The 27,083-nt window shown below is 47.2% G+C and overlaps 1 protein-coding gene and 2 long non-coding RNA genes across 5 annotated transcripts; 2 read left to right on the top strand and 1 right to left on the bottom strand.

Moving 5' to 3' along the window:
• On the bottom strand, positions 1–8,676 carry LOC103546329 (uncharacterized). Of its 3 annotated transcripts, XR_011523124.1 has the most exons (6): positions 8,548–8,675; positions 7,425–7,546; positions 6,489–6,586; positions 5,060–5,118; positions 882–1,027; positions 1–402 (listed from the first exon to the last, which is right to left on the bottom strand). It is a non-coding gene; the product is annotated as an uncharacterized lncRNA (long non-coding RNA). The 3 variants fall into 3 exon arrangements; XR_011523123.1 differs by lacking the exons at positions 1–402; positions 882–1,027; positions 5,060–5,118 and having other exon boundaries at positions 5,695–6,586; positions 8,548–8,676; XR_543667.2 differs by lacking the exons at positions 1–402; positions 882–1,027; positions 5,060–5,118 and having other exon boundaries at positions 5,695–6,586; positions 8,178–8,618.
• Positions 8,326–15,055, top strand: MRPS23 (mitochondrial ribosomal protein S23). The gene is made up of 5 exons (XM_008512836.2): positions 8,326–8,926; positions 9,444–9,614; positions 13,897–13,974; positions 14,172–14,298; positions 14,665–15,055. Exons 1-5 carry the CDS (start codon positions 8,883–8,885, stop codon positions 14,815–14,817), a joined length of 573 nt encoding a protein of 190 aa, XP_008511058.2. The 5' UTR covers positions 8,326–8,882; the 3' UTR covers positions 14,818–15,055.
• Positions 15,056–19,052: 3,997 nt separating this feature from the next.
• LOC139073930 (uncharacterized) lies at positions 19,053–25,963 on the top strand. The gene is made up of 3 exons (XR_011523125.1): positions 19,053–19,336; positions 20,983–21,077; positions 25,103–25,963. It is a non-coding gene; the product is annotated as an uncharacterized lncRNA (long non-coding RNA).
• The last annotated feature ends 1,120 nt before the right edge of the window (positions 25,964–27,083 follow it).

Raw genomic sequence — 27,083 nt, 5'->3', positions numbered from 1 at the left:
GTGTGGGTTTTTTCTTGGAGCTGTTTCATAGGAATTCCTGTAATAAAGACTTGGTGTTCTCTTGGTGCTCTCATGTGGCCGGCGGCGTGGGCTGGATATCCCTCTTCTCTCCCCTGCCTGGGTAGGGTTTGGCCCCAGGAGCCCCGCCTCGCCCCCGAGGGCCACCTGCCTCGCCCGCCCCGTTAACCCGCAGCGTCTGTAAGGCCCCAAGGGCTCAGCCCTCCCCGCGGTGCACTCACGAGGTGACACCTGCTGCCCCTACGGCAACCTCGCCAACCTGCTGGCTTTGCTCGGCGCTGTCGCCTTCCTGTTTGCCCTGGGAACGTAAACCGCTTGCTGATAGGCAAAGGAAACACCGAGGGGAAAGCCAGTCTGTTGCGAAAGCTCCAGCCGGTCACCTCCCTAAATAAACAGACCACTTCTGGAGTAACGGCTGCGCTGAAGGCTGCACGGATGTGCAATCTCAGACTTCAAAGGGCCCGCGGAGATCTTCCAGTTCAAATGTCTCTAGCTTTCCCCTATTCCTCCGCTCAGCTGGGCCACCTCCCAGCCAGGGAACTCGGTGCTGAAAGAGGAAGCTGGTGCCGTTTCCAGGCAGGGCATTTCTCAAAGTTAAAACGCTCTTCCTTCTGTTGAGCCTAAAGGCCTCCTTGTGGCTTCCACCCTCACGTCTTGTTTCTGGGCTCCGGGTCACCCAGCACAAGGCCACTGCTCTTCCCCCTGATGCCATGGTTGAGCTCAGTGGCTCCACTCTCTCCTTCTGGACAAACAGCACAGTTTCCTCCTGCCTTCTCTACAAAGAGGGCCGCTCCTCACCCCTTGGCCATCAGGGTCTGGCCCCACCCCAAGTTAGAGGGAGGGGAGCTTGTAAATTGGCATACCTGAGACAGCTGCTAATACTCCAGATGTACTGTTTGGACCTGAGAAAGGCAAACCAAGACTGTCCTCTAATCCTGGCTCTGTGCAGCCTTCGATGATGTCTGTGTACTCGTGTGATCCCTGGAACACAGCACGTGCGCCTGGGACCCTGTTAGAAATGCCCATTCTCAGCCGCACTCCGGACCGACTGAGCCAGAAACTGTGGGAGTGCAGCCCAGGAGTCTGTGATTCTGCTGTACACTGAAGCTTGGGAGTCATGGTGCCAGCCCAGTACCCAGCACTGACCAGACAGAATTACCTGAGTAGCTTAAAAAAAAATCCTGATGCTCAGTACCCCAGACCAATTAAATCAACAACCGTAGGTTGTTTCTTTGAAAGCTCCTCAGGTAATTCAAATTTGCAATCAAGTGTGAGGACCAGCACACCGAGCAGTCTGTCAGGTGTTTCACATTAGCCCAATTAATCTTGCCCAATAATGGCCACTTTACAGATGATGAAATGACAATTCAGAAAGATTAAGTAGCTTATGCAAGATCACAGAGTTAGCAAAGTGTGAAGCCAGAAAACAGGGCCCAGGACTGCCTGCCTCCAAAACCTGTGTTCCACCCTCTACATCCCTGCAGCTTAAAGTGTGCTCTGTGGACCAGCAGCATTGGCACCGCCCATGAGCTTGTTAGAGATGCATGCTATCGGGCCCCACTCCACATCTCCTCAATCTGAGCCTGGGGTGTATTTTACCAAGCCCTCCAGATGATTCTAATAACACACTCACGTTTCTACAACTCTGCTACTCAGTTTGGTCTGTGAACCAGGAGCGTCTGTATCATACAGGAGCTTGTTAGAAACACAGAATTTCAGGCTCTACCCCAGGCCTACTGAGCTGGAACGTGCATTTTAACAAACTCCTCAGGCGATTAGCATGCACAGTAAGGCTTGAGAAACGGTAGTCTAGAACACTGCTTCTCAAACTTGCTTTCCACTGGAACCATCTCTTATGCTTGGGGCCCTTTCCCAGAGGTTCCGGTTTAATTGTTTCTGGGCTCTGGGTCACCTAGGACAAGGCCACCGTTATTCCCAGGATTCAGCCTGGGAATCAGATGGTGAAACTCCTCAGGTGATTCTAACATACAGCAAAGTATGAGAACCATTCACCATTTTGCTTCTCAGGGTAGCTGAGACTGAAAGTGACCATAACCAGAGAGTGGGAGGTGGGGAGAAAAGGCAGAGAAAGCTGATTGGGCCCAACAGGAGTGCAGAAGATGAAGCCCCTGCTCCATGTTGAGTCCCTCCCGGTTGAATAGTGTATATAGGACGCCGGAGGGAGTCAGGCTGGGCCAGATGACCGCCCTAGCCATCCACCCTCACACACCGTGCTCATCTGCAAATGCTGGGCTCCTGGTAGCCACAAGGTGATACTCACAGATTCATCTCCTGCAAAAATGCTGAGCCGCACTATCTGGAGTCTGGTCCAGCCAATGCCCCTCTCCCTTTGTATGCTTTGGTGTCCCCAGGGCTCAGCCCCTACTTGAGAGGAGATCTTGTGTCTGGAGCACTCTGTGCCCAGAAGAACTGGCCTGTTATTACCATGCTGGGGTCTCGACCCTCTCTCTGCTCTCCTGAAGCACCTGGTAGGGACTGGAGGCAGGAGGAGTGACAGCAGGAGAACTTGGAGGGCAGAAGGCAGAAGACAGGCAAAGTGTGGGGTGATGACGATGATAGCTGCTGATGACCGCTTACAGTGTGCCAGTCACTTTTCTGGGGTGCTTTACAGACGTTATTTTACCTAATTTCCACAACTATTACATGAAATCAGTATTATTACTGTCATTTCACAGATCAGGAAACTGAGGCACAGAGCTGTTAAGGTCCTTACTCAACAGGACCCTCAGTAAGTGGGAGTACCTGGATTTGAGCCCAGGCAGCAGAATGCCAGAGCTGGTGCCCAAACTCTAAGCTATATATTGGGGTGGGGGGGGGGCAGGTGATAAGACCTAGAACCCCTGCATACATGCAATTTGTGGAGCACAGAAAGGTGCACCTGCTTAGAAAACCCTCTCCGTAGTGATGCATGACCCAACAGTGGGCCTGGAATTCACCTGTTAGCATTCTTTATCTGGTTTTAAAAATAATCTCTTAGTATTTCCATTAAATGGCAAATATGCTATTGAGAGAGAAACACATGAACTCTTTTTGCCCATTATCACAGCATAGGTTAATTTCTTGGATTAGCTGGCTGGGCCAGCTGGAGGAAGATTTGGAAATTTCTGGACATGGGGGCGGGGAGCTGGTGTTGAAGGGGGCTGTGTAAATCTACTGCCACCTGGTGGTCATCTCAGAAGTGGCAGCCGCTGGCCACTGAGAGGCCACCACCATTTTCCCAGAAGGAAGAGGCGAGCACCCGTTTGACCTAAAGCCAAATTTACTTTGTTCCCATCGTCATATGTTTTCTAAAATTTGCAAAACAAAGATTTTTTTTTACTTATTTTCTTAAAAGAACCACTAAGATTATATAAGCTTCAGGCCCCACAAAACCAGCATTTACCCTGTTGTCATTTCTAGAGAGTCAAGAGTCACAATTCTGTATCAGGTCAAGAGGATTATTCCAGGGCCTCTGAAGTGAGGGGTTGTGAAGCTCAGTACAAACTCAGCACTGGCCTGTCCTGTTAGGACCTCGCGACGCAGAGTGTGGTCTGTGGAGATGGTGACCAACCGTCCTGGTTTTCCAGGACCGAGTGGTTTCTTCGGATGAGGAATTTTCAATGCTAAAACTGGGAAAGTTCTGGGCAAGTTGGCTACCCTATCGACAGACTAGCAGCATTGGCGTCAACCCAGAAGCTTGTTAGAAATGCAGAGTTTCATTCTCACCCCAGACCTACTGAGTCAGAATCTGCATTTTCTTTGAGAGCCCCAGGAGGTTCCACATTAAAGATTGCAGCACTCTGCCTTCCACAAGGAGAGACGGGCCCACTCCAGCCCTGAAACGTCTGCCTTGACGGCCCCATCCTCTGCTGGGAAAACTCAGCAGAGTGATTCCAACTGGCCCTGAATTCTAATAACAAAGGCCAGAGTGTTGCTCCAGGCCCCGCTGGCTCCGGCTTCCTTGGCGACAGTGGGAGCCACAGCGATGCTGATACCCAGGGCAGGTGCAGGCATAAAGTGTCTGTCTCTCCTCTGCCTGAACTGGATTCTCCCTGGGGGCAAGGCTGCTGTTTGCTGAAGAAATGAATGGGCAGCCATGTGTGAAAGTGCCTTGTGAATTGTTAGCTGTGATTTAACTGTAGGTGTGATTTACTAAATTGTGATTTATTGTTTTTAACTGGGGAATGGTCAGAAATTATCATCGTCACTCTATTTATTGAGTGGTTACTATACACCACGTACGGTTTTAAGCACTCTGCAAGTATTAACCCACTGACTCCTCCCAAGAAGGCAACATGGTGGCTGCTATGATTATGCCTGTTTTACAAATGACAAAGCTGAGGGCCCGAGGCTTGTAAATGGGATCTAACCGTCAGCGAGGTACAGAGGACAGCCAGAACTGGAAATGACGAGGTGCATGGTGGGGTGGAGGGTTACCTCTATTCAACCAGAGCTTTCTCACTATTGGTGTATCTGGGAAGGCCTCCAGGAAGAAGGGCTGAGATTGCTGCATCCTCATTTGTCCTAACTTGACTTTATTCGTCCATACTGTTCACTAGAAAACTCTAAGAGCCAGATCTGGGCCAGGCAGCAGGCTGAGTGTGAGGAGGCAGAGATGAGTCCTGGTTTCTGTCCTCAGAGAGGCCCAGTGAGACAGACCCAGGCAAGTAAACAGAGTTACAACACCCATGTGAGGGAGATAAGCTTAGGGAGGGAGGGAGCAGGTCCCGGGCACACTCACCCAGTCTGCTGAGTGTGTGCTGGGGGCTGAAGTGCCTCTCCACCTGACTCTAGAAAGGAAGCGGAGGTGTGGGCCTCAAAGGAGGGCGCTGGGCCAGGAGAGGGAGCAGGCTGCAGGTGGGAGATGGCACTCCTGCCTCCTTGCCCTTCATCCTCCTGGTCCCTGTACTGTGTGGTGAATATATACTATTGTTTTCCTCCTCTTTTAAAGCAACAGCTTATTGCTTCCTGATCCTGGCTCTCTGCCAAAGGTGAGTAGCAGTATTAATGATTTCATCAATATGCTGGGATTTTCACTTACCAAAACTGTTCCGCTCTTGGGGATGCTCTTCCTCTTTCTGGCTGACAAACTCCCCAGCCCTGTTTACAAAGATGTGGGGAAGAGTGAAGGGAAGCCACAAGGGAAGGCTTAGACCCTGTGGCTAGCAACAGAGGGACACCATTTGCCGTGTCTAGACCTGAAGGGGCAAGGAGGGAACAGTGACTGGAACCTGGTGAGGGAGCTCCGTGTGAAGAGGCCGCTCTGCAGGAGCTGTGACTTTATGTTCCTGGATTGTACATGGAGGGAGCCAGGGGAATGGAGACTGACTTCACTCTCCTCCCTCCTTCCAGTCCCCGGCCACTGCCTCCCATTGATGGAACCAACTGGAACCCAGGTGGAAGCAGAGGGCAAGAGGCTGGGGGATACAGTCCATAGAAGTTAGCCTCCTGGGGCACAGAGCCGGGTGAGGAAGGGCACAGAGTGGGTGTGGATCTGGATGGGCAAATGGAAGCTATTCAGCACAAGTACTTATCAATCAATATTATGGGCTGAATGGTGTCCCTCCAAAATTCCTATGCTGAAGTCCTAACCCCTAGTATCTCAGGATGTGACTGTGTCTGGAGATAGCATCTTTAAAGCGGTATTAAAGTTAAAACAAGGTCATTACGTTGAGCTGGAATCCAACATGACTGGTGTTATAAGAAGGGGACAAGACACATACAGAGGGAAGACCATATGAAGACACAGAGAGAAGACAGCCGTCTATAAGCCAAGGAGAGAAGCCTCAGAAGAAACCCACCCTGCCAACACCTTGATCTTGGACTTCTGGCCTCCAGAGTAGTGAGGAAATAGATCTCTGCTGTTTAAGCCCCTCGGTCTGAGGTACTTTGTTATGGCAGCCCCAGCAGACTAATACAGTCAACAAACTATTCAGCACACAACTTATCAATTAGGAATTTGCCTCTCCGTCTCCCCAACTGGACAGTCAAGCTTCTCCAGGACTCAGCACAGGGTCAGGTGGGTGCTTAATATTTGTAGGATCAATGGATCATTTAACAAGAAAATAAAACAATAAGGCGATCTATGAAATATCATCAAAATGCTGCAGTCCAGGTGGCAATCAATGGATTACAGGACACAGCAGCCACAGTGATGATGTAACAGCCATCAGACTTCTTACTCAAGAGCACTCCCTGTGTGCCAGGGCTGCGATTAGTGCTTCACGTGAATGATCACTTGTACTCTTGCAACAAGCAGCACAGATCGTTGACATGGCCATCCACATTTTAACAGGTGGGGAAACAGAGGCTTGAAAAGTTCCATAACTTGCCCAGGGTGACACGATTAGTGGGCCCATCTACAGTGTGAGGCAGTGGGACCAAAATGGGGCTGCGCAGTGGAAGGAACATGGCCTTCTGGAGAGTTTACAAGCTCTATTTCCTTGTCTGTAAGACTGTCAGGACATTACCTATGGCATCAGGTAGTTGAACAACTGAGTGAGACAATCCGGCTCCTTGGTGCAGTGCATGGCATGAGTGTGTCAGCCCCTGGCAGCCTTGAGAGGCCCTGGGGAGAAGACAGAAAGCCTCTAATAGCCATTCCACCTGCCCCCAGCTGCCCAACACCTTCCTCCTATATTCTGAATGAACGCTTGCTGGAGTGCTCACTTCCCGTTGCAGGCTCAGAGGATTCCCAATCCATCTTGCTCCCACATCTCCATGGTCCCCCCACTCTCCCCACCAGCATTCTGCTCTCTCAGTCACAGAAGCATTAAATATGATGCTGGAGGGGAAACTTTAAAGACTTGGAAGAGGACAGAACTCCCCCAGGAAGATCTAGAGAGAAAATTCCTGCCCTGCAACTCCTCCCCCATTGAGGGTTTGGGTCTTTGGCTCCCCTCCCTGAACTTGGAATAAACCCTTCTAATTCTTTAGCAGCGGTAACTGCAGTGGCCTATGGGGGCAGGCTCAAGTGGGAGAAGGGAAGTGTGTCTGTGGTCTGGGCTGGCAGCTAGCTCTGACTTGGACGGAATTAGAAACTTGTTAGGAGTCCTGGGAAGACTATATTTAGCTGGGAGCGTGTTTGCTCTCTATAGAGCAAAGTCTTCTAGACCTTTCAAGGACTGGGAGACTGGAGCATCCACACGAGCTGTGCTCTCTCTTCCCTGTTCCAGAGCACCCTGAGGCAGCAGAGAAACCCAACTTTCAGCTGAGCCCGGGGCCTCAAATCACCCTGTCCCCTGCCCCTGGGGCTGGTTTGGCCTGACTTCCTCAGTCCACCAGTCTCCAGCTTGAGGCATAGCTAAAGAGGCATTGTGGGGTTCTGGAAAGGGCCTGGGCTGGGCTGGAAGCCTGGCTCTGTCAGTTACCTATCAGACAAGGTACTTAACCCCCTGTGGCCTCACCTTCTCATCTGCAATGAGGATAATAACAGCCACATTGTTGGTAGGTGTGGGGATTCGGTGAGATAACACAAACAAGCAGTGACAGCTCATCAAACATTCCTTTCCTCCTCCTCAACAGCTTCCTATAAAACAAGGAGAGACCGAGATGATTTGATGCTCTTTCTTGCTGACGAAGATAATGGGCTCCCGCGAGATATTTTGTGTGTATGTGATTCAAAACATTTCACTGGATGAAAAAGTTCAAGTATGAATGCAGACGGTTTACAGGTCAAACTGAGGAGTAAAGAAAAAATTCTCCCTTCCCCTCCTGCAATTTCACGGGAGAAAACCAATGTTCACAGCCTTGTGTGTCCTTCCACACAATCTCCATCCTCATACAAACACAAACACATACAAAGGTTTTTCTTTTTTAATAGGTTTGGATCCCACTAAAGGCGTTTCTCTGCAACTTCCTTTTTCATCTAACTATAAGTCATGGGCATTCATCTACACATATGGGTCTAACTCGTTCATTTTAACAGCTGCATAGGATTCCATAGAATATATGAACCATATATTCCCTTTTTATTTATTTGCCATTACAGACAATGCTGCAGTGACGATCCTTGCACAAATATCTTCATGAAATTGTGCTTTAATTTCTGTGGGGTACTTTACCCCAAGTATGATTTTTGGGCCAAAAGGTAACCCTGAGAGGTTAGTTTCCTTAGATTTTTGAGCTTCCTTCTCGCAATTGGTCCCGCAAAGTCTCACTTTTCAAGCTCCAAGGAGGAGCTGGCCAGCGACGCCTCCCGCGGAGAAAACACTAGCTGCCGGCAGCATCCCTATTAGAGCGGACGCAGGTGGCGCTCCCGGGCCAAAGGGTTTAGTGGGGAGCGCGAAACAGCAGAAGACGGAGGACAGAGGCTTGGGCTCCAGTGTGACGCTGGGCAGGTGACCGCCCTTCCCCCAGCCTCGGTCTCCTTCTGCGTAGTCTGTGACTCCAACCAAGATCAGGCGCAGCCCAGGCCTAGAGCTGGTGACCTCTAGTCTCTGCCTTTACGTATTCCATGGCTGGTTGGCTCCCCAGGACGTAGGCTGCGCCTGCCTCCTACCTCCCATCACCTTCCCTCCGCGGCCCCACCTTCTCGAGAGGAGTTGGCTCAGCAAGGCAGAAAGCGTTGTCACTACCGTAATTAATCCCTCCCCTGGATCGGTCATTTATTGCTTCTGCCGGGCTGTGGCTCACTCCCTCCCTTTCAGCTCGGCTATCGAGGGTTCTTGTCTGAACCTGGCAAGCCGCCGAGGAGCGCGCCAGTTCGGCCCATCCTTTGCTTCTGCCTGGCTCCGCTCTCCCGTTAGGGCCGCAGTCTCAACGCCGCGATCCTCGGCTCGGCCAGCCGCTTACGCCCACTTTGCCTGCCGCCGGCGCTTCCGGTTCCGGTCGCAACGGGCCCTGCTGGGTCCCAGGCGCCGGCCATGGCGGGCAGCCGGTTGGAGACCGTGGGCAGCATTTTCTCGCGGTGCGTGCTCGGAGCCGGGTGGGGCTGAGCCGGGGTGCGCTCCTCCTGGGGTGGGGCTGAGCAGGGAGGGGCATTCTCCGGGGCAGGGGGCTGCGCCGGCTCAGGTCTCGTGCTCTCTCCTGCCTCTGAGTACTTGTGTTTGATGGCGTCCCTCCTTCGTTTCTTACGGTTCCCGTTAAAGATTGCACCTGCCCCCTCCCCGAGTGGAGGTCTCCAGGAAGAGGGAGGGAGGGAGAGGCTGATGGGTCTGGCTGGACCGTCCTTGTATTTTCCATGATGGGGTGAGGCTGGGGGGCGCGCGTAAGAAGATAGAAGGACTTGACCCCTGAGCATTGTCAGTTTGGTTTGGGATATGAAAGATGTTACCTGTAGGTGGGGGGCCCTTTGCTCCCCAGCTCCTCCCGTTCTGTGTTGCGGACTCGATGAGCCCTCTGATGTCCCAGGCTGTGGCTGGACTGATTCAGAGGTTTGAGGGGCTGTGGTAACCGAAGACCTTCGTTCTTTTCCCTTCCTGAAGGACGCGGGACCTGATTCGGGCTGGAGTGTTGAAGGAGAAGCCCCTCTGGTTTGACATATACAACGCTTTTCCCCCGCTGAGGGAGCCGGTCTTTCGAAGGCCCCGCTTGCGATATGGCAAAGCCAAAGCTCCCATCCAGGACATCTTTTACCACGAGGATCGGATTAGAGCGTGAGTGCGAAGCCCGTACGGTGGACAGGAGGCCCCAGAACTTCACAAGGAAAAGTTTAGCTGGCAGTCTGGTGACTTAAATTAGGACCTGAGTCAGGGCTTGCCCTGTGGAGACTGTCTTGTATATCTAGCGAAGTTAGGGAATGCGTGCCCGTCCCCCATGGGAGAGAAACGGAAGGTCTGAGAAGCAGAATCGGGAGCCCAGCGGTTGACTGATCGCTGCAATTGTAGCTTCCCTTTCTGCGCATGTGCTGTGTGCTAGGCACTATGCTAAGCCCTTAACATTCTCTTTTTTAGGCCTTACTCTAACCCTGCAAAGGAGGTATGCTTGTCTCCATTTTATTCATAAGGACACGAGGCTCAAGGAGGTCAGCTGACTAACTTCCTGTGTGGCTACACAGGAGGCTGGCAGACCTGGGAGTCACATCTGTGATGCCAAGCTTGTGCTTGGTCCTTGTGCCTGCCGTCTCTAAGACTGGGGATAGGAACATGGTCTAGGGATCCAGTCAGCATCTTTGAAGCTGCTTCAGGAAGAAGGAAACTTATGGATCCAAGGGATTTAAAAATAATCATCACTAGGAGTTTGAGGAAAGGTGCTTTCTTTCTTTCTTTATCATCTATTTTCTCTTTTAGTATAGAAGTAATACATGTTCATTGTAGAAAATTTAGAAACAAAAGGAAAAGCATAGAAAAGAAAGCACAAATCACCCCTCATCCCACCATCTAGAGATCATGTTTTGAAGTCAAGTCCTGCTACTTCTAGCTGAGTGACCTAGGGCAAATAACCCTGTGAGCGAGCTTCCGTTTCCACAGAGTAAAATATGACAATAATAGTACTTAATAGAGTTCTCAAGGTTAGATAAGATAACACATAAAAAGCTTCTACTCCAGTGCTTGGCACAAAGTAAGCCTTCAATAAATGGTAACTATTATTGTTATTATTAGTAACATTTGGGTCTGTTTCCTTCCATTCTTTTCTCTGTGTATTTGTGTATATTTATTTGGCTAGTAACATTTGATAGAAATAATTTGTGTCCTTTTTTCCTACTTAACATTATTGTGTTTTTTCATGTTACACATTTTTAAAAATATGTTAACCTATTGTGAATTTTCTGTATTTAACCATCTTCCTAGTGTTGGACATTTATGGTGTTTATATAATATAAACTGTAATAATTAGCAATATTTTTGAATATATATCTTTCTCTGTGACACTGATTGTTTCTTTAGAGTGGATTTTTTTGAGTAAACTCAACTGTCTTTTTCTGAGTCACTTTCCAAGTGCAAATCAGGTGTTGAAACTAGTAGAAATATTCGTCCTTTTACCTCCTTCACTCTCCTTTTTCCCCAAAACCTAAATAGCCTTGGAAAAGGTACTTCTCATGGTTTTCCAGCAACATTCTTAAAAATGTCTTTACAGCTCTTTATTTTTTTCATTTGAGTACCTATAAACCTTTTTGTGGCCAAATCCTTAGTTTTGTAATGGTAAAACAAGAGGAACAGCTCAGCTGTCACATACTTTTCATGACACTTCTCTGATGCCTCCCAGAGTTAGCATCTCCCCGTTTGTACACCCTGAGTGCTTTGTCCATGTTGCCCCTGACATGGCCTTAGCCTGTTGTTAATAACTCTGTGTGCCAAACACACTGTTCTCATTCAATAACAGACATTTATTGAGCGCTTCCATGGGCCAGGCGCTGTCATATTCATCCTTCTAACCTCAGTGCCCAGGCCAGGGCGTGGCATGCAAGTTGCTCATTATTTGTCTTGTGAAAGAAGAAATTAATGAATTAATTACTGAATAAATGAATCACTATGCTAGCAGAGGGAGGCATAAGAGAAAATTCTTTGGTGAGGAGGAATGGAGGGCCCGGATTCAGGCTATTTGGAGAACAGCCATCAGTTTTATTAGTTCCCTGAAACAGCTTCTGGAACAGTGAGTTAGAAAGCACTCTGGCCACCGTTAATCTCGCTGTGCACGTATTTGGGCTCTAATAAGTGGTAAGTCTTTTCCTGGGAATTCACTGGCAAAGCCCGTTCTCTCAAATATTGATGCCGTTCATTTTTAGTACCTAGCATTTGTACGGCTCCTTTTCTCTTAAATGTTAAGATCAGAGATTGTGCCTAATTGAAGTTCATACATATGCGTTATTGCTACTGCTAGTCCTGGATGTAAGAAAACAGTTGATAAAGTCATTATATTCTCTACTGAGGTCCAGGCAGCTTTCATCTGAGGAATCTTTTTTTTTTTTTCCACAACACGCCTTTGAGGTAGGAGAACAAGTATGTTCTAGCTGTACTTGGAAATTTTAGGATGGGACACGAGATCTTTGGGCTAAATACTTTTTCAGCACCTTTCCACTCAGCTCCATGGCAGGCACCTTGGTCAGGATGCTTTTGAGGTTCATCTATGCATTAAAATCATTTGTGCTTCTCCCGTGTGGAGAGCAGTGGAACTGTGTGGTGGGTTGTTGGAGAATGTGGAGTATTTTACTGCTCCCTCTTCTAGTACTGTTAATGCCAAAGTAATAACACCCTATGTTTAAATAGGTTTTGAATCTTTATCTTTGTGGCTTTTGTTTTTTGGTGTTTTTGATATTTTTAAGAACTTATAACAAAATAAATTCCAGATGTATCAAAACGTAAATGTAAAAAGTGAAATTATAAAAGTTCTAGAAGAAAACATGGGAGAATTTAAAAAATAATCTGCGTGATAAAGGCCTTTCTAAGCATGACATAAAACCTGGAAGTCAAAGTGAAATTATTAACATTTTCTGTACCCTGTGGCTGAGTGGTTAAGTTCATATGTTCCGCTTTGGTGTCCCAGGATTCACTGCTTTGGATCCTGGGCACGGACCTAGCACTGCTCATCAGGCCATACTGTGGCGGCATCCCGCATAGAAGAGCTAGAATGACCTACAACTAGGATATACAACTATGTACTGGGGCTTTGGGAAGAGAGAGAAAAAAAAGGGGGAAGATTGGCAACAGATGTTAGCTTAGGGCCAATCTTCCTCACCAAAAAAGCATTAAAAATTCCAAACAAACAAAATTTTCTGCACAAAAAAAGTACCATAAGCAAAATCAAAAGTCGACTGATATACTGGGAAAAAATTTTTCAACATTTATGACAAAAGGCTAATTTCCTATTTATACTTTACTATAAAGTATGCTTGTAAGTCAGTAAGAAAAAGACTGCCATATATATAATGAATATTATTCAACCATAATAAATTGAGAAAATCCTATCATTTGCAACAACATGGATGGACCTTGAGGGCATTATGCTAAGTGAGATGAGTCTGACAGAAAAAGACAAATACTGTACAATGTCACATGTGGAATCTGAAACAAAAACAAACTCAGAAAAAGAGATCAGATTTGTGGTTACGAGAGACAGGGAATGGGCAGGGAGAATTGGAGGAAGAGGTCAAAAGGTATAAGCTTCCAGTTATAAGTGCTAGGGACGTAAGGTACAACGCAGTGACTGTAGCTAACACTGCTGTATCATAGAGTAGGAAAGTTGTTAGAGTGAATCCTAAGAGTTCTTACCACAAGGAGAAATTTCTTTTCCTTTTTTTTGTTGTATCTATATGAGAAGATGGTTGTTAGCTGAACATATTGTGATCATTTCACAGTACGTGTAAATGAAGCTATCATGCTGTATGTTTACAAGTTTATTGAGTCAATTATTTCTCAATAAAACTGGAAGAAAAAAAAAGAAAAAGACCACCAAATGGAGAAATGGACAAGAACCTGGACAGGTCACAGAAGAGGAAATTCAGTTTGCTTTTAAATATGAAAAGATGTCCAATCTATTTTATAAGAAAAGCAAAACTACAATGAGTTATAATTTTTCACCCGTCAAATTGATGGTCAAAAAGTTGGAGAATATAATTTGGTCAGGGGATGGGGAAGAAGGCAGCCATGTATGTTACTGATGTGTGTAAATTGACACAGCCGCTTTGGAAAGCTTTTTGGCAATTTGGAAGGCCAAATTACAAATGTGCATTTGTAATCCCAGAGGGGAGCTGGGGGGTTGGGATGCAGAGGTGAGAAGTGGCGTTAATTCTCACTGGTTACCCTTTTGTAACATTTGATGTATTGCTCATGTACTGTGTGTTAACTTATTTAACAAAACAAAAGAAAACAGCGATCTGTTAGGCTCAGGCTGTGTAGGCTGTGTTATCTTAACTCGTCAGGGTCTAGCAGTTATTCTTTATGCCCTTCTTGGCCACGATCTATAATTGGAGATTTATATTGTGATATTTGTATTTTCTAGGAAATTTTATGCGACCTATGGATCTGGTCAAAAAGCTTTTGATCTGTTCAATCCAAACTTCAAATCTACGTGTCAACGGTAAGCCATTTTGCAAGTCCTGGGTTACGTAAAAAAATTTTTCTTTTAAGAATTTAGTTATCAGTTTGAGGAGTTTTGTTGAATTCCCCTTGAGGAAAACGATCAAGATCTGTTAAGGGAATGCTTGATTCTGTGAAACACTGTGTGTTGGCAACTTGCAATGTTTAAACCTAAGATGTGATTGCTTGGCATTCCAGGTTTGTGGAGAAGTACATTGAGCTACAGAAGCTCGGAGAAGCAGATGAAGAGAAGCTATTTGTGGACACAGGGAAGGCTTTATTGGCGGAAGGTGTCATTTTAAGACGAGTAGGAGAAGTAAGGACTGTGAGTATTTTGTTGTTAAAATTGTTACTAGAATTAGTTGCCTGTTTGTCAGAGTTTAAGGGAAGGCTTGATTTTCTTTCCCCAAGAAGAAAGCTCGTGTTCTTAAACTTCAGATCAAATACTGTTCGACTGAATATATTGGAACTTGGTGGTAATGGCTGCTTCTGGGAACAAGCGAGTTGTCAATAGGACTTTTGAAACTATGCTTCGATAGAGATTTTTTTGTTGTTATAATAGAGTTTGACCTGAGATACTAACGTTGAATTTTTGACTCAGTGATAGAATGTGCCTAGTCATAGGCTTCAGTCTAATTAATGAGTGAAAATGGTAACATCTGTGTGACGTACTTATGTCTGGTCTTTGAAGCACCAAGAAGGTGGTCCCGTTTCCTGGAAATCTGAACATGTGGATGGCAAACCCCAAACTGCGTTGGAAGAAAACCAGCCTCTGAAAGCAGTTCCACAGGACCAGCATCTGGGGGCAGCTGAAGAACAGTCAAAGGGCCTCTCACCTCCCTGAAGAGCTGTGCTGTGTATACTGGCATCCAGACTGTGTGCACTGAATGGATGTTGAACTATTTTTAACAGTTGAACTGTGTAAATGTTTCTTGATCTCTAAGGCATTATGCTTGCCTTCTTTTAGTTCCTCTTTCTAGGTTGTCATAAAGCTCAGTATCATGGTTTGAAACAAACAGTTACGTGAACTTTTATGTTAGGATGGACGGTATTAAATAAAGAATTCTCTAGCTGCTTATAAAGTCAGTTTACTTTAAAATTGTAAATAACATGAGGAAACCTTTAGAAGTACTGTTTGGATGGGACTCCTTCTAGGTAGGTTTGCCTGGATCTTTGTGGCTGGCTACATTTGATTCTCCAGTGTGTTTTTCTTCTCTGCACCCATCAGACTTTACTTACACATATGCTGTGGTCCCTTGGTCAACTGTTTCTGTCTGCAGATAATCTGTGTACTTTTTTTTTTTTTTTTGGTGAGGAAGATTGGCTCTGAGCTAACATCTGTTGCCAGCCTTCCTTTTTGCTTGAGGAGGATTAGCCCTGAGCTAACATCTGTACCAATCTTCTGTTATTTTGTATGTGGGATGCTGCCATAGCATGGCTTGATGAGCAGTGTTTAGGTCCACGCTGGGGATCCAAACCCATGAACCCCAGGCTGCCAAAGCAGAGCGTGTGAATTTAACCACTCTGCCACTAGGCCGTCCCCAGTCTTTGTACTTTTTGCTATAGAATGATTGGTCTTCAACTTGAGCAGCCAGGCTGACTTGCGGTAAGAGTGAGGACCCATCATTAATGATAGACAAAGGCCAAAACTATAACTTTAATCTCATGGACTGAGTGTGCTGGAGACCATTAGCATAGGCCCACACATAGCAGGCCACTTAGTAAAGATTTGTTGAATGAATGAATGATTACATCCAGCTAAAGACCAAATTCAGATGACATCTCTATAGGTAACTGGATTGCCGGGAGGGCCAGCTAATTTAGATGATGCTCTCCATCAGCGTCCACCTGCCTCCCTGGTGTTGAGGCGTGCGTACAAGTCCTTGTCAACTGTCCTGCTTTCCTCATTTTCCTATCTTTTACTACATACATGAAATATTCCTCTGAGCTAGTGGCCTTTGCGATCGAGCCAGTGGTTTTCAGTTGCTGGTAATAACCTGCTTCAGAAAGTCCTTATTTTAAAGCTTGTGTAGCTTTTTATGTTTTATGTGAGTGTTTTATGTGTACAGTCTCTTCTGTCTCCTAGTGGACTAAGGGCGGGCCCACAGCTCACAGCCTGTACGCCTGCTTGCACGTGGGTGCTCAGCTAATGAGAGGTCCCTGAGTACATGAGGCAAAAGCAGTTCTCAGCTGTGCCCCACTCCCCCATCACTTTTTGTCATTGCTCTTGTTTGAGGAATGCTGTGCTTTGAGATGGGGAAGTGAATTTCATCCATTCAGGAATGTTTGGCAACCAATGCGTGCCAAATACCGGGCAGGGCCTTGGGAGGAGCACCTGAGCAGGGGAGGAGCCGGTTCTCTTCTCAGAGGAACAATCAGGGTCCCTCGTCTCTAAACCTTATGTTTCTGGTGTTTAAAAGGCAGTTTCCTTGCCGTGGTAATGAGGACTTTAAAAGTTATTTATTGCAGAATTCTTTACAAAATTATACATGCACGTGGTTCAGAATTTAAAGATGAAGGCCAGTCTGCCTCCCACCCTTATCCCCCAGCCTCCCATTTTCCCTCCCCTGAGGCCACCGCTATCACCATTTGCTTGTGTGGCTTTCCAGAAATATTTTGCGCATATACGCAAGGATACAGCATACTGCTCTGTAACCTTGTTTTTCCACTTACTGTGTCTCAGACCCTTTGTATGGATGCGTAGTGATTTAATCAGTGCCCAAGAGACAGAAACGTTTGGGTCTGTGATTTCTGGTGCTGCAGCTGGGCTGTATGGCGTTGGGATGTGTTCTCACAGTGGTATTGCTGGATCAAGGAATGGCACATCTTGACTTCTGATACTATCCTCCCTGGAAATCATGCTAAATTATACTCCCACCAGCAGTGTATGGGGGGGGGCTGTTTCCCCACCCCCTCTCCAGTACATTCTGATCTTGTTAAACCAGACTGGGACTCATGAGGAGGGCCTCAGCCTGGTAGGAGGGAGAGAGACTCTCCCTTATAGCAAGCCTTCTTCAGGTTGAATCTCAGTGCTCAAAACAGTGAAAGGTGCAAAGCTTCCTTGAGGAGTTCAGAACTCTTCCCACAGTCGGGCTGAGCAAAAGCACTCATCAGGTCCCTGTAGTGTTTGGGGTGGATGGAACTGTGACCTCATTCTTCCTTTAAGCAGCTTGAACTGTAGTTGGGAAGATGAGTGACTTGTGAAACAATAAGATGAACAGGGATCCTTTTAAATTATGATACAAAAGTCTGGTGGAGAGTTGGGGAGAAGGGTCAGCTCTGGACTAGTCTAAGGCTGCTGCACAGGGAGCCTGGAAGGACGAGACAGCTGGGATTTGAAGTGTGTGCTGTTTCTAATGCCAGCTGCACCCTCCCTGCTACCACGTCTTTAGAAACTGTGCCTTCACTGCCCTTTTCAAATGGTGTCCCTGCTCGGAAGCGTTACCTAATGTTCAGATCAAGTCTCTAGTCCCTTTGAGCCCCTTACAGGTTGCACTGATACGCCCTTCAGTGCAGTGGGCACACCTGGTCCACGGCGCCCTGCCCCATTTACCCCAGTCTTCCATTCCAGTGTCACTGTCCTCTCCCTAGTCAGAGTATAAAGAAGGGCAGAAATTCTCATTGTATCTACTGAGGCTTTAAACACATCCTTCAGGAGTAGACCCTCCTTGTGGGTTTGAAGCTGAGGAAGGCATGTGTCCAGTGAAGTTTTTGCAAGACATCTGAAGATGTGGGTTCTAGTTCTGGTTACTCCAGTTTTTACTAGTGTGACCTTGTGCCTGTCACAGTCTCAGACTACAAAATAGGAATAATGTTTGCCTCCTTGGCTTCTGGTTAGTATTGTGAGAATTAGTTGAGACAATGAATGCAAGGTCACTTGCAATATAGGTGGCAGGTGCTTCTATTACTCTCTTGAGGAGCAGTGGAGAACAGTTTGAACAGATAGGATGGGGTCAGACCATGGTGGCCTCGATAACTAGACAGAGGAGTTCAGTTGGGTGTAAGAAAGTTCAAGCAGGGAGGCAACGTGTTGAAAGGAAGCAATGTCAGGTGGAAGGAAGTTTTGCCTGGATGTGGTATAAAGAGGGGTTGGAGTGGGCAGGGAGGAAGAAAGACATGGTCTTTCTCCAGCGATTCCAATTTGGAGGCAGCGATTACAAACCCAAGTGATCAGAGAAGAGCAGCATCACTAATAGACAGCAAGGTGGGGAAGAGGAACTGGCACTTTCAGAGAAGACCGCTTCAATTCTGTGCGTACTGAGTTGGAGGTAATGGTGCAACATCCAAGTAGCCGACAGAGATACAGGCTAGGTGTCTGGGAGGTGGGGAGCAAATCTAGCACAGGGGTAAGGACTGGAGACAGGACAATGAATGAGCTCTCCAAGGGGAAGTGTAGAGAGACAGGCTGATGGGGGCTGAGCCAGGTGAATGCTCTCAGTTAAAGGACAGGAGGAGGGAGAAAGCCGGCAAAGGAAATAGGTCCCACGTCTTCCAACATCTGAAGAGCAAGGCTTGTTCAAGTGGTCCTGGATTCACCAGGTTTTATTTATTTGCTTTTGTTGGGTAGACCCGACCCTTGATTGTGTGTCCTTAAAAGGCAAGCCCAGGGGCTGGCCCCGTGGCCAAGTGGTTAAGTTCACGCGCTCTGCTGCAGGCAACCCAGTGTTTCATTGGTTCGAATCCTGGGCACGGACATGGCACTGCTCATCAAACCACTCTGAGGTAGCGTCCCACATACCACAACTAGAAGGACCCACAACGAAGAGTATACAACTATGTACCGGGAGGCTTTGGGGAGAAAAAGGAAAAATAAAACCTTTTAAAAAAAAAAAGGCAAGCCCAATTCTTTTTGTATAATATTTAGCATTGTTTTCTCTGACAATGAAAGTGGTATTACAGAAAAATCTGTGCCTCCAGAGGATTCCCGATTTTGTTAAAATGATAACCTTCTCTCTGCGTAAATGATGGCTTACCACTTAAAAACGTTCGACACATTCTTTTTTTAAACAGTCATTCAAATGGGATGATAAGGTTCTCTGTAAGGCTGGCACTGGTGCCTGCCTCTGCTCTTGGGAATCCAGACCAGGCACGCTGGAGCTGTGGGGCCTCATCCACCCTTCCAGGCTTTCACCTGTGACCAAGCCTGACTCCACACTGGGCTGGCAGTTTTCCTGACGACATGGGAGCTAGGGCATATGCCATGGTGTGGCTCTGATAGCGAAAGCAAGCTGGCACTGCCTCAGCTAGAGGACGATGGAGCTTGGAACAAGGAAAGGTGACCTGGGTAAGGGGGGGCGAGGTCGTTACTTTGTTCCTGAGCTCCATTCCAGAACAGCCCAAAAGGTAGAGGACTGACGGGCTAGGTGAGTCAAGTGTTTGAGCCTTTGACGGGGCTCGGTGAGACGGATGCCAGGGCAGGTTCAGCGAGCAACTTGAGTGAGGTCACCTTGGCTGGTGGAGGAAGGGCATCTGCCCTCCTGTGGAAAACACAGGAAATGGCTTTCATGTCACTCCTAGGGTAGCGTTCAATGTGGCAAGAGGGCCTCTGATTGGATGAGCCCAGCACTGGAGCAGTTTCTGTGGAGATGCTGAACCAGACAAGTGGTTATTGCTGCAGCACAGAAACGAAAAGGTTGCCAGGGGAAGGCGAAGGAGGCAGGAAGTGAAGTGTTTTGTCCCCTACCAAGCGTCACCAGCACCGCCCCCCATCTGAACAGATTACAGAGAGGGGACTTCTGTTGAATGCGAGCTAACAATGAAATTACATTTAGGGTACAATTTTCCCCTCGATTGATGCTCTTCCTGGACTGGAACTTAAATGTCAGTCACCTGACCTTCTGGTTGCTCAGTTCTTTTAATTAAAAGATGGTTCTAAGCAACATCCAATAGTGGTCTATTTATTATTTATCAAGCATTTTCCTTCCAGCAGTTAGTGAAAGGTCAGTGGCTTCAACAGATGCTTTGTTTTTGGTGAGCAGCTTAGATGAAAAAGATGCACGATCAATCTCTCCTCCCTCCTGTTTGCTCATGGGCAGGACACTGTTTAATAGTCATTGTGGCATTTAGGACCGCAGGCCTCTGAAACATGCAGAAAAGTGCGTTTGTATCCCTCACTGCTGAGCATTTCTCCAAAAGTAAACATCAGGTTGTGATTATGGTTAATAATGAGATATTGATTGTTGGAAAATGTCACTGCCTGGGACTGTTGGCCCCGGCACCACTAGATGGCGCTGCATTCTCATGCGCTTCCACTAAGGGGATTGTATTTCCTTGCCTCAGGGTACCTTGCCTTTCAAGGTTGGCAAGTGTCCTTGCAAAATAATGTTCTGGCTGAGATTTAGGAAGCTGAGGTCCTAGGGTGCCTGGGATAAGGTAAAGATGGGAGTGGATAGGCTACCGGACAAATGACAGAGACCTGCAGGGCAACCAGCAGTGCTCGTCCCATAATAGGAGCAGGAGAGGAAGGAGCTACCTCCAGAACCCCTGGAGACTCTGTCCGGAGCCGTGTTTCCTAACCTTCTCCAGTCAGTGACACATCTGCGAATTTGCTGTGGAGGACAGAGGGAGAGGACATGCAGGCAGGGAGGTAGTGCGGAGCTGTGGAAAAAACCCACACCTCGGAGAGACAGACCCACCTTTGAAACCCTGATCGATTGCTTTGTCTTGTGACATTGGGGGAGTTAGTGAAAAACTTGAGCCTCAATTTCCTTATCTGTAAAACAGGAACAATACATCGACCTCATCGAGTTGTTCTATGGATTAAATGTGAGCATGAACAGAGTTCTTCGTGGGGAGTCTTTGCTCTCACTACCTGGAAGGCTCTGGGCAACTGTTGATTCCCACGGGGCGGGGGGCGGGGGGAGGCAAATGTGCATGAGGTTAAAACGGAGAAGAAACCAAAACATGGTATTGTGTACCTTTCCACCAGCCACTTGTTTAACCACCTGTCTTTTCTCAACCATCTTCCCCCAATAGTTACTATCTCCTTTATCTTCTTCCAACCTCCTAGCACCAAATCAATCAATCAATCAATTAAAAAAACACAGAGGAGGAAACCAAAGAACATCCTGGGAACGGTCCACTGTTGGAACTCACCCAGTACTGGTAAGTTTCACTGAAAAACTTGCTGCTGTTTCATTATATCTGAGGCAGGCTGTGTGTGTAGAAACTAGTGCCTTGAAGGCAGGCATTCCTTCTGTCTCTTCTTTCCTTCCTCATTGTTGCTCCCCGATCCTCTGTGTGGCAAACTTTTCTCCTTTCCTTCTCCCCTGCTGCGCCCCAGACTGTGGAGGGAAGCCAGAGGGTCGCTACCTAGAGGCCAGGGTCCAGCCTCAGAGATGTTGTTCCTGGGACCCGGGCTGCTGGGCAATTGGGGCAGGAATTTCTGGAACTCCCTCTGGTCTTCCTCCCAGTGAAGGGCAAGGTGCTGCCAGGGCTGAAATGGTGGGCGGGGTGGGAGTGAGGCCTGGAGGCCAGAAGGATCTATCTCTTCCCACTGTGCCACGGTTCTCTCACTCCATTTGACCCCGGCTGGTCTGCGGGTGGGCCACGGGCCCCCTCTGCCTCTGGTCACCTGGGATGCTAAACCCGAGGAGCGCAAGAGCTAAAATGCTACCCAGGTGTGTGTGTACTCTGGGCCTCTCCTCTCTGGGTCTCAGTCAAAAGAACCAGGTTCAAATCCTGGTGCTGCCACTCCCCACGTGACCGTGGCTTTAGACAAGTCACTTAACCCTTCTGATCCACATGCGGCTCTAGCACAGGATCTGGAGCCTAATAGATCTTTGAAAGTGTGTTTGAGTGAATGAATGAATAAATGAATAGATTCCCCATCTATAACATGGGGATAATAATATCTGCACCAAGTATGTCTAGGGGTGCAGTGCCCAATAAGATGCTGGGTGTGGCAGAACTTTGTAAACTCTCAATTTGTAAACGAAATAAAGATATGGGGAAGAAGAAAATGGCTGTGGAGCTGCCGGGGCTGGGCTTCCCCCAGAAACAGAGCAGAGCCAGGCGATTGTGGACTCAGACGGCATAGCGACAGGCGAGGGTGACTGGTCTAGTCCCTACCTGCTGATGAATTCTGCAGGAAATGCCAGATTGTTCTTCAAACCCTCTCCTGGGGTGCTCAGTTTAAACCCTAAGCATGCTCAGGATTGTCTCTTGAATATTAAACACAGAGACAGAAGGATCCTGAGCTGCAACACCAGCTTCCCCTGGCTCCTGCCAAGTGAGGTGAAATGGCCCTGCTCCATCTCCAGCTCAGGGCGAGGCTCTCAGCCCTCCTGGAGCTCATCCCCTTCCTCAGGCCTGGCTTCCCGCTGGGAACCAGCCCCCTGTCCTGGATATATGTCACTCTGGTTCCTCAAAGCTTCCAGCCCCTTCAGGGTATGATGTCAGGGACGATGGACTTGTGTTACCGCGACTGCCAGAGTCACAGCCTAACTCTCATAACGTGAGCAGGGTCTCCCTTTTCAGACTGAGGAAGGGAGGGCTCAGGGCTCCGGTGTCCGGTCACCTCAGTGAGTGTGCCTGAACCCCGTCTCGTTTCCCTGTCCAGCCACACTCATGGGGCCTCTGAAGTTAGAACAAGAGGCAGCTGGCTTAATCCCAGAAAAATTCCAATTTAAATCCTAAGAGGACAAAGCTTGTCTTGGGCAACCCTGACCCATTCTTAACTTCCGCACTTTGGGATGTGAGAGAAGAGAAAGGGGCCATGGGAGACAGGCCAGGTGAGGAGGAGGGGCCTGAGAACCTAAGCTCCAGGCAAATAAAGGGCCCCAGAATGTCCCCCACCTGCAGCATTCGTGCTGTGCCTCTTCCAGCCTGTTGGGCAGCCTGACCTCCATACAGCATCTTCGCAGGGTTGGGACTGTTTGTTCTTCCTCTTTTTATTACTGAAGTGCTTAGACTGGCTTCATAAAAGAACCACTTCGAATACCTATAAAGTCAAGAAGGTCAAATTTAGGGAAATCTCATCTGTAAGACTTAAGTCCCTTGAGCCACAGGCTACTTATAATTAATATTAATGAAAGATAGATGACAGATGTTTATTGCTCAACTGACATACGCATTGCCAAAGCCCAAAGGGGCTACTTTAAGATCTAAAGGACTTGAGTGAACTTTACTGTCACGTTGAAGACGATAAAGCTTTCAGAGTATAATCAAGATTTCTTACACATGAGAACTCAATGATCCATAGGCAATGTCTGCCTAAAAAAAAAAGAACTGAGTGTACTGCCATCCTTTACTGACATTTAGAAATAGCTCCTTTAGCCTAAAAATGGGGCAGAAGATGGCATGGGACAGTAGATGGCGCATTGGGTGAGGCTCTTGGAGACGCCGGCCTGGCCCCAGCTCACCCTCTAAAGGGCTGTGTGACTCTGGAAAGTCATTAAGCCTTTTTAACCATTCGTAAAATAAGGGAGTTGAACTACAAGAACTTCAAAGACCTATTCTTTGGGCTACGGGTCCAAGAAGAGGTGCAAAGATGGGGAGAGCAAGCATGTTCCAAGACTTATTAAATATTTATTTAAAATCTTTTCGCTTTTTAAATTTTGATTATGGAAACACTCATGTAGATAGAATAGTATAATGATCCTCCATATATTTGTCGTGTAGACTTAACCACCGTTAATGTTTTGCCATATTTGCCCATCTACATTTTTTCTGAAGTATTTTAAAGCAAGTCCCAACATGACCTCCCTCACCCAAGGCTTCAGCCCACTTCTCCGAAAAATAAGACCTTTTCTGCATTGGCACAATACCGTCATTAAGCCTAAAAAAATGGTAATTAACAGTAATTCTTTAATATCACCTAATCCCCAGTCCATATTCAAATTTCCCCGAAGTCCCCTGAACAGGCTCTCCACCACCTCCTACCCCGGGCCTGTTCCTGGGGCCAACCACTGTTGACCATTTCTGGTTTTCGTCCTTCAAGGGATTACCTTCATGCAAGAGTGAGTTTCTACCATCGCTTCTCGCTTTACCAACTGCAGTCTTTGTCTCTTGGCTTTCCGCTGTGACAGATGTGGGGCAGCTAACTTAGATCCCCCCTTCTTTCCACTGGCATATTTCCACGTTAGTTCCTCTGTGTAGTAACACTTACTACGCTTCTGTATTGGGTTGGGTTGTGTCCTCCTAGAAGATATGTTGAGATCTTAATTGCTGCTGCCTGTGAATGTAGCCTTATTTGGAAATAGGGTCTTTGCCCACATAATCAAGTTAAGATGAGGTCATACTAGAGTAGAGTGGGCCCTAATCCAATGACTGGTGTCCTTATAAGGAGAGAGGGATTTGGAAACAGACACACACAGAGGGAAGACAGCCATATGAAGATGGAGGCAGAGATTGAAGTGCCACATCTATAGGCCAAGGAACACCAAGGATTGCTGGGAGCCACCAGAAGGTAGGAGAGAGGCAGGGGACAGATGGTCCCTCAGAACCTTCAGAAGGAACCAACCCTGCCAACACCTTGGTTTCAGACTTCTGGCTCCAGAACTGTGAGAGGATAAATACTGTTGTTTTAAACCCCTCAATTTGGGGCAATTTGTTATGGCAGCCCTAGGGCACTGACACTGTTCCTCTGCCTTTGGAGTACTACATAAGTTATGCCTCTCTCTCTTTTTGTATCGACTACCTCTTGACTCCCTCCTTTGTAAAATGAGGATAAGAGCCTTTAGGATTAAACCTTTAAACCTTTAGGTTTAAGTAGATGGCTGGATGGGCCCAGCATCCGAGAAGTCAGACTGATGCTGAGCAGCTCTAGACAAAGGGTGGATGCCTTCTGGTCCCAGGGCCGCAACTTCTCCATCTTCGAAGCCTGTGGGGGTACCTTGACAGTGCGTCCACAGCTGTGTCCCAGGGCCAGGAGAAGGAATTTGAGGGACAGTCCTGCCCCAAGTGAAGTTGATCTCAGGCCTCTCCAGGCACCAGTCCCCAGGGTCTGCCTGCTTCCCTCTTGGTCCACACAGGCCTGTTTCTCTGGAAATGTGCCAGATGTTGGCTGGAGACATGGGTCTCTCCTAGATCAGCTTCTTCTGAGTCCTGCTTTGACAGTAAGCCTTTGGCAGGCCTTGGGGGACACTAGGAAATGGTTGTCTGATGCTCCCTTTGTTTTTTTTCTGTAGGAATGTTATTAACCGTCTTTTCCACTCTGAAGACCCATGGGAAAAGTTTCTTTCACACCTTGATTCAAAGGAAACCTGTGCTTCTTCTGCACAACTGGGATGGCTTACTTTTGTGATCTTGTCCAATTTGGTATCTTAGTTTCCCTCTTAGCTTTGGCTGTGAGGAAATTCAGAGTTAACTTGACAATCACATGCAGCTCTGATATAGGAGCTTATGATGGCATTCGCTCTGATTATTCTGAAATATTTCAGGCATACAAAAATTATAGAGAATGTATAACAAACATTCACATACCCACCACCCAGCTTCAGATGTAAAGCATAACAAAGACAAATGAAGGCTCTGCGCGCACAGTCCCGACCCCAGCCCTCCTCTTCCCCATCCCTGGGGCGAATATCTTTGTGGACTGGGTGTTTATCCTTTCTATTTAAAAAATAATACTTTTTCTACAAATGTATGCATCTGTAACAAAATATAGTATTGTTTAGCATATTTCAAAACATTGTGTAAGTGGTTTCATAGTATATGTAACCCTCTGTAATTTTTTTCTTTTTGCTCGAGAATTTTGTTTTGAAACTTATCTGTGTTGATGCATGCAGCTCTAGTTCATTCATTTTTCACTGCTGTATAGTGTACCACTATCAGACTAGACAAATGATTATGTAGTTTTTAAGAGCATGGCCCTGGGGCCAGAATGGTAGGGTTCAAATCCTACCTCTGCCACTTACTGGTTCTGTGACTTTGGGCAAATTAACCTCTTAATGCGTCAGTTTCCTCAGCTGTAAAATAGGGCTAATGATAGCACCCACTTCATAGACTTGATGTGAAGATTAAATAATGTAATACAGTCAAGTGTTGCTTAAAGACGGGGATACGTTCTGAGAAATGCATCGTTAGGCGACTTCGTCATTGTGTGAACATCATACAGGGTACTTACACAGACTTAGATGGTGTAGCCTACTACACACTTAGGCTACAAGGTACTAATCTTATTGGGCCACCATCGTATATATAGTCGGTCACTGACTGAAGCATCGTTCTGCGGTGCATGACTGTAGATGTGGAGCGTTTAAAATAAGCCTGCTACATAGTGTGTACTGTTTAAGAGCTGGCTATCACTCTTATACATTTATTTTCCTCTTGGTGGACATTTCAGTGGTTTCTTGTTTTTTGCTGCCTCCAGGATGTTGTGGGGCAACATTGTTATATCTGTTTCTTTGTGCATGTGTGCAAGAGTTCCTCTGAGCCACGGCAGGCAGCTAGAGGTGGGATAGCTGGGCTGTAGGGTGTGCCCACCTTCAGCTTTCTCAGTGATGCCAAGTTGCCCTCCAGAACGAGTGTGCAGATCCACACTCCCGCCTGGGTGGTGAGTGTGCCCACCACTCCCACCCTGGCCCATTCTTGGTGGTGTTTTATGCACCACTTTTGTTTCAACTTGTTTAATCTTTCTTTCCTTTTGCCAAATGCCCCATCTCTTTATTTTTATCCTAGTATATATTTCTGTAAACATTCTTTAATCCACTGTCCTCCCTTTTTTTTTAATGAAGCAGGGTACAAATACATAAAAATTAGGCCCCACAGAACGAAGAACACAGTACACAGGGGCCACCTGCTCCCCCAGCCCTGGACTCTGGATTTCCTGGCTCTCAGGGTTTGCTAAGGTTGCTCTCAGGGTGGCTGACACCTGAAGAGTGTTTACAATGTGATAGGTGCTCTCCATACATTTTCTTGTTTTGTCTCACAGCAGCCCCATGAAATAGGACCATTATTCCTGGAACCTGGAGTTCAACGAGGCTGCCTGAGACCAGAGTCTGCGCTCCTAACCAGGGTCTCTTACAGGGCTGCCATTGAGGTGACTCGGGCTGCTCGTTGCACAACTCTAGGGGGCACTGTCTGTGCAGACTACATGTGAATGGCACCCCCTTGGAGTTGAGCAGTGCAGTGGCCCCGGCCTTCTACTAAGTTAGGGCTTAAAGAAAA

Source organism: Equus przewalskii, chromosome 10 (genome assembly GCF_037783145.1).
Source record: "Equus przewalskii isolate Varuska chromosome 10, EquPr2, whole genome shotgun sequence".
Classification (NCBI taxonomy): domain Eukaryota; kingdom Metazoa; phylum Chordata; class Mammalia; order Perissodactyla; family Equidae; genus Equus; species Equus przewalskii.
The sequence above is the reverse complement of the archived record's forward strand: the minus strand, read 5'-3'. Positions and strand labels throughout refer to the sequence as shown.

Coding starts and splice junctions, on each gene's coding strand:
- MRPS23 (XM_008512836.2), top strand. CDS start 8,883: ATGGCGGGCAGCCGGTTGGAGACCGTGGGCAGCATTTTCTCGCG. Junction 8,927..9,443: donor GTGGGCAGCATTTTCTCGCG/GTGCGTGCTCGG, acceptor CCCTTCCTGAAG/GACGCGGGACCTGATTCGGG. Junction 14,299..14,664: donor GAGTAGGAGAAGTAAGGACT/GTGAGTATTTTG, acceptor TGGTCTTTGAAG/CACCAAGAAGGTGGTCCCGT.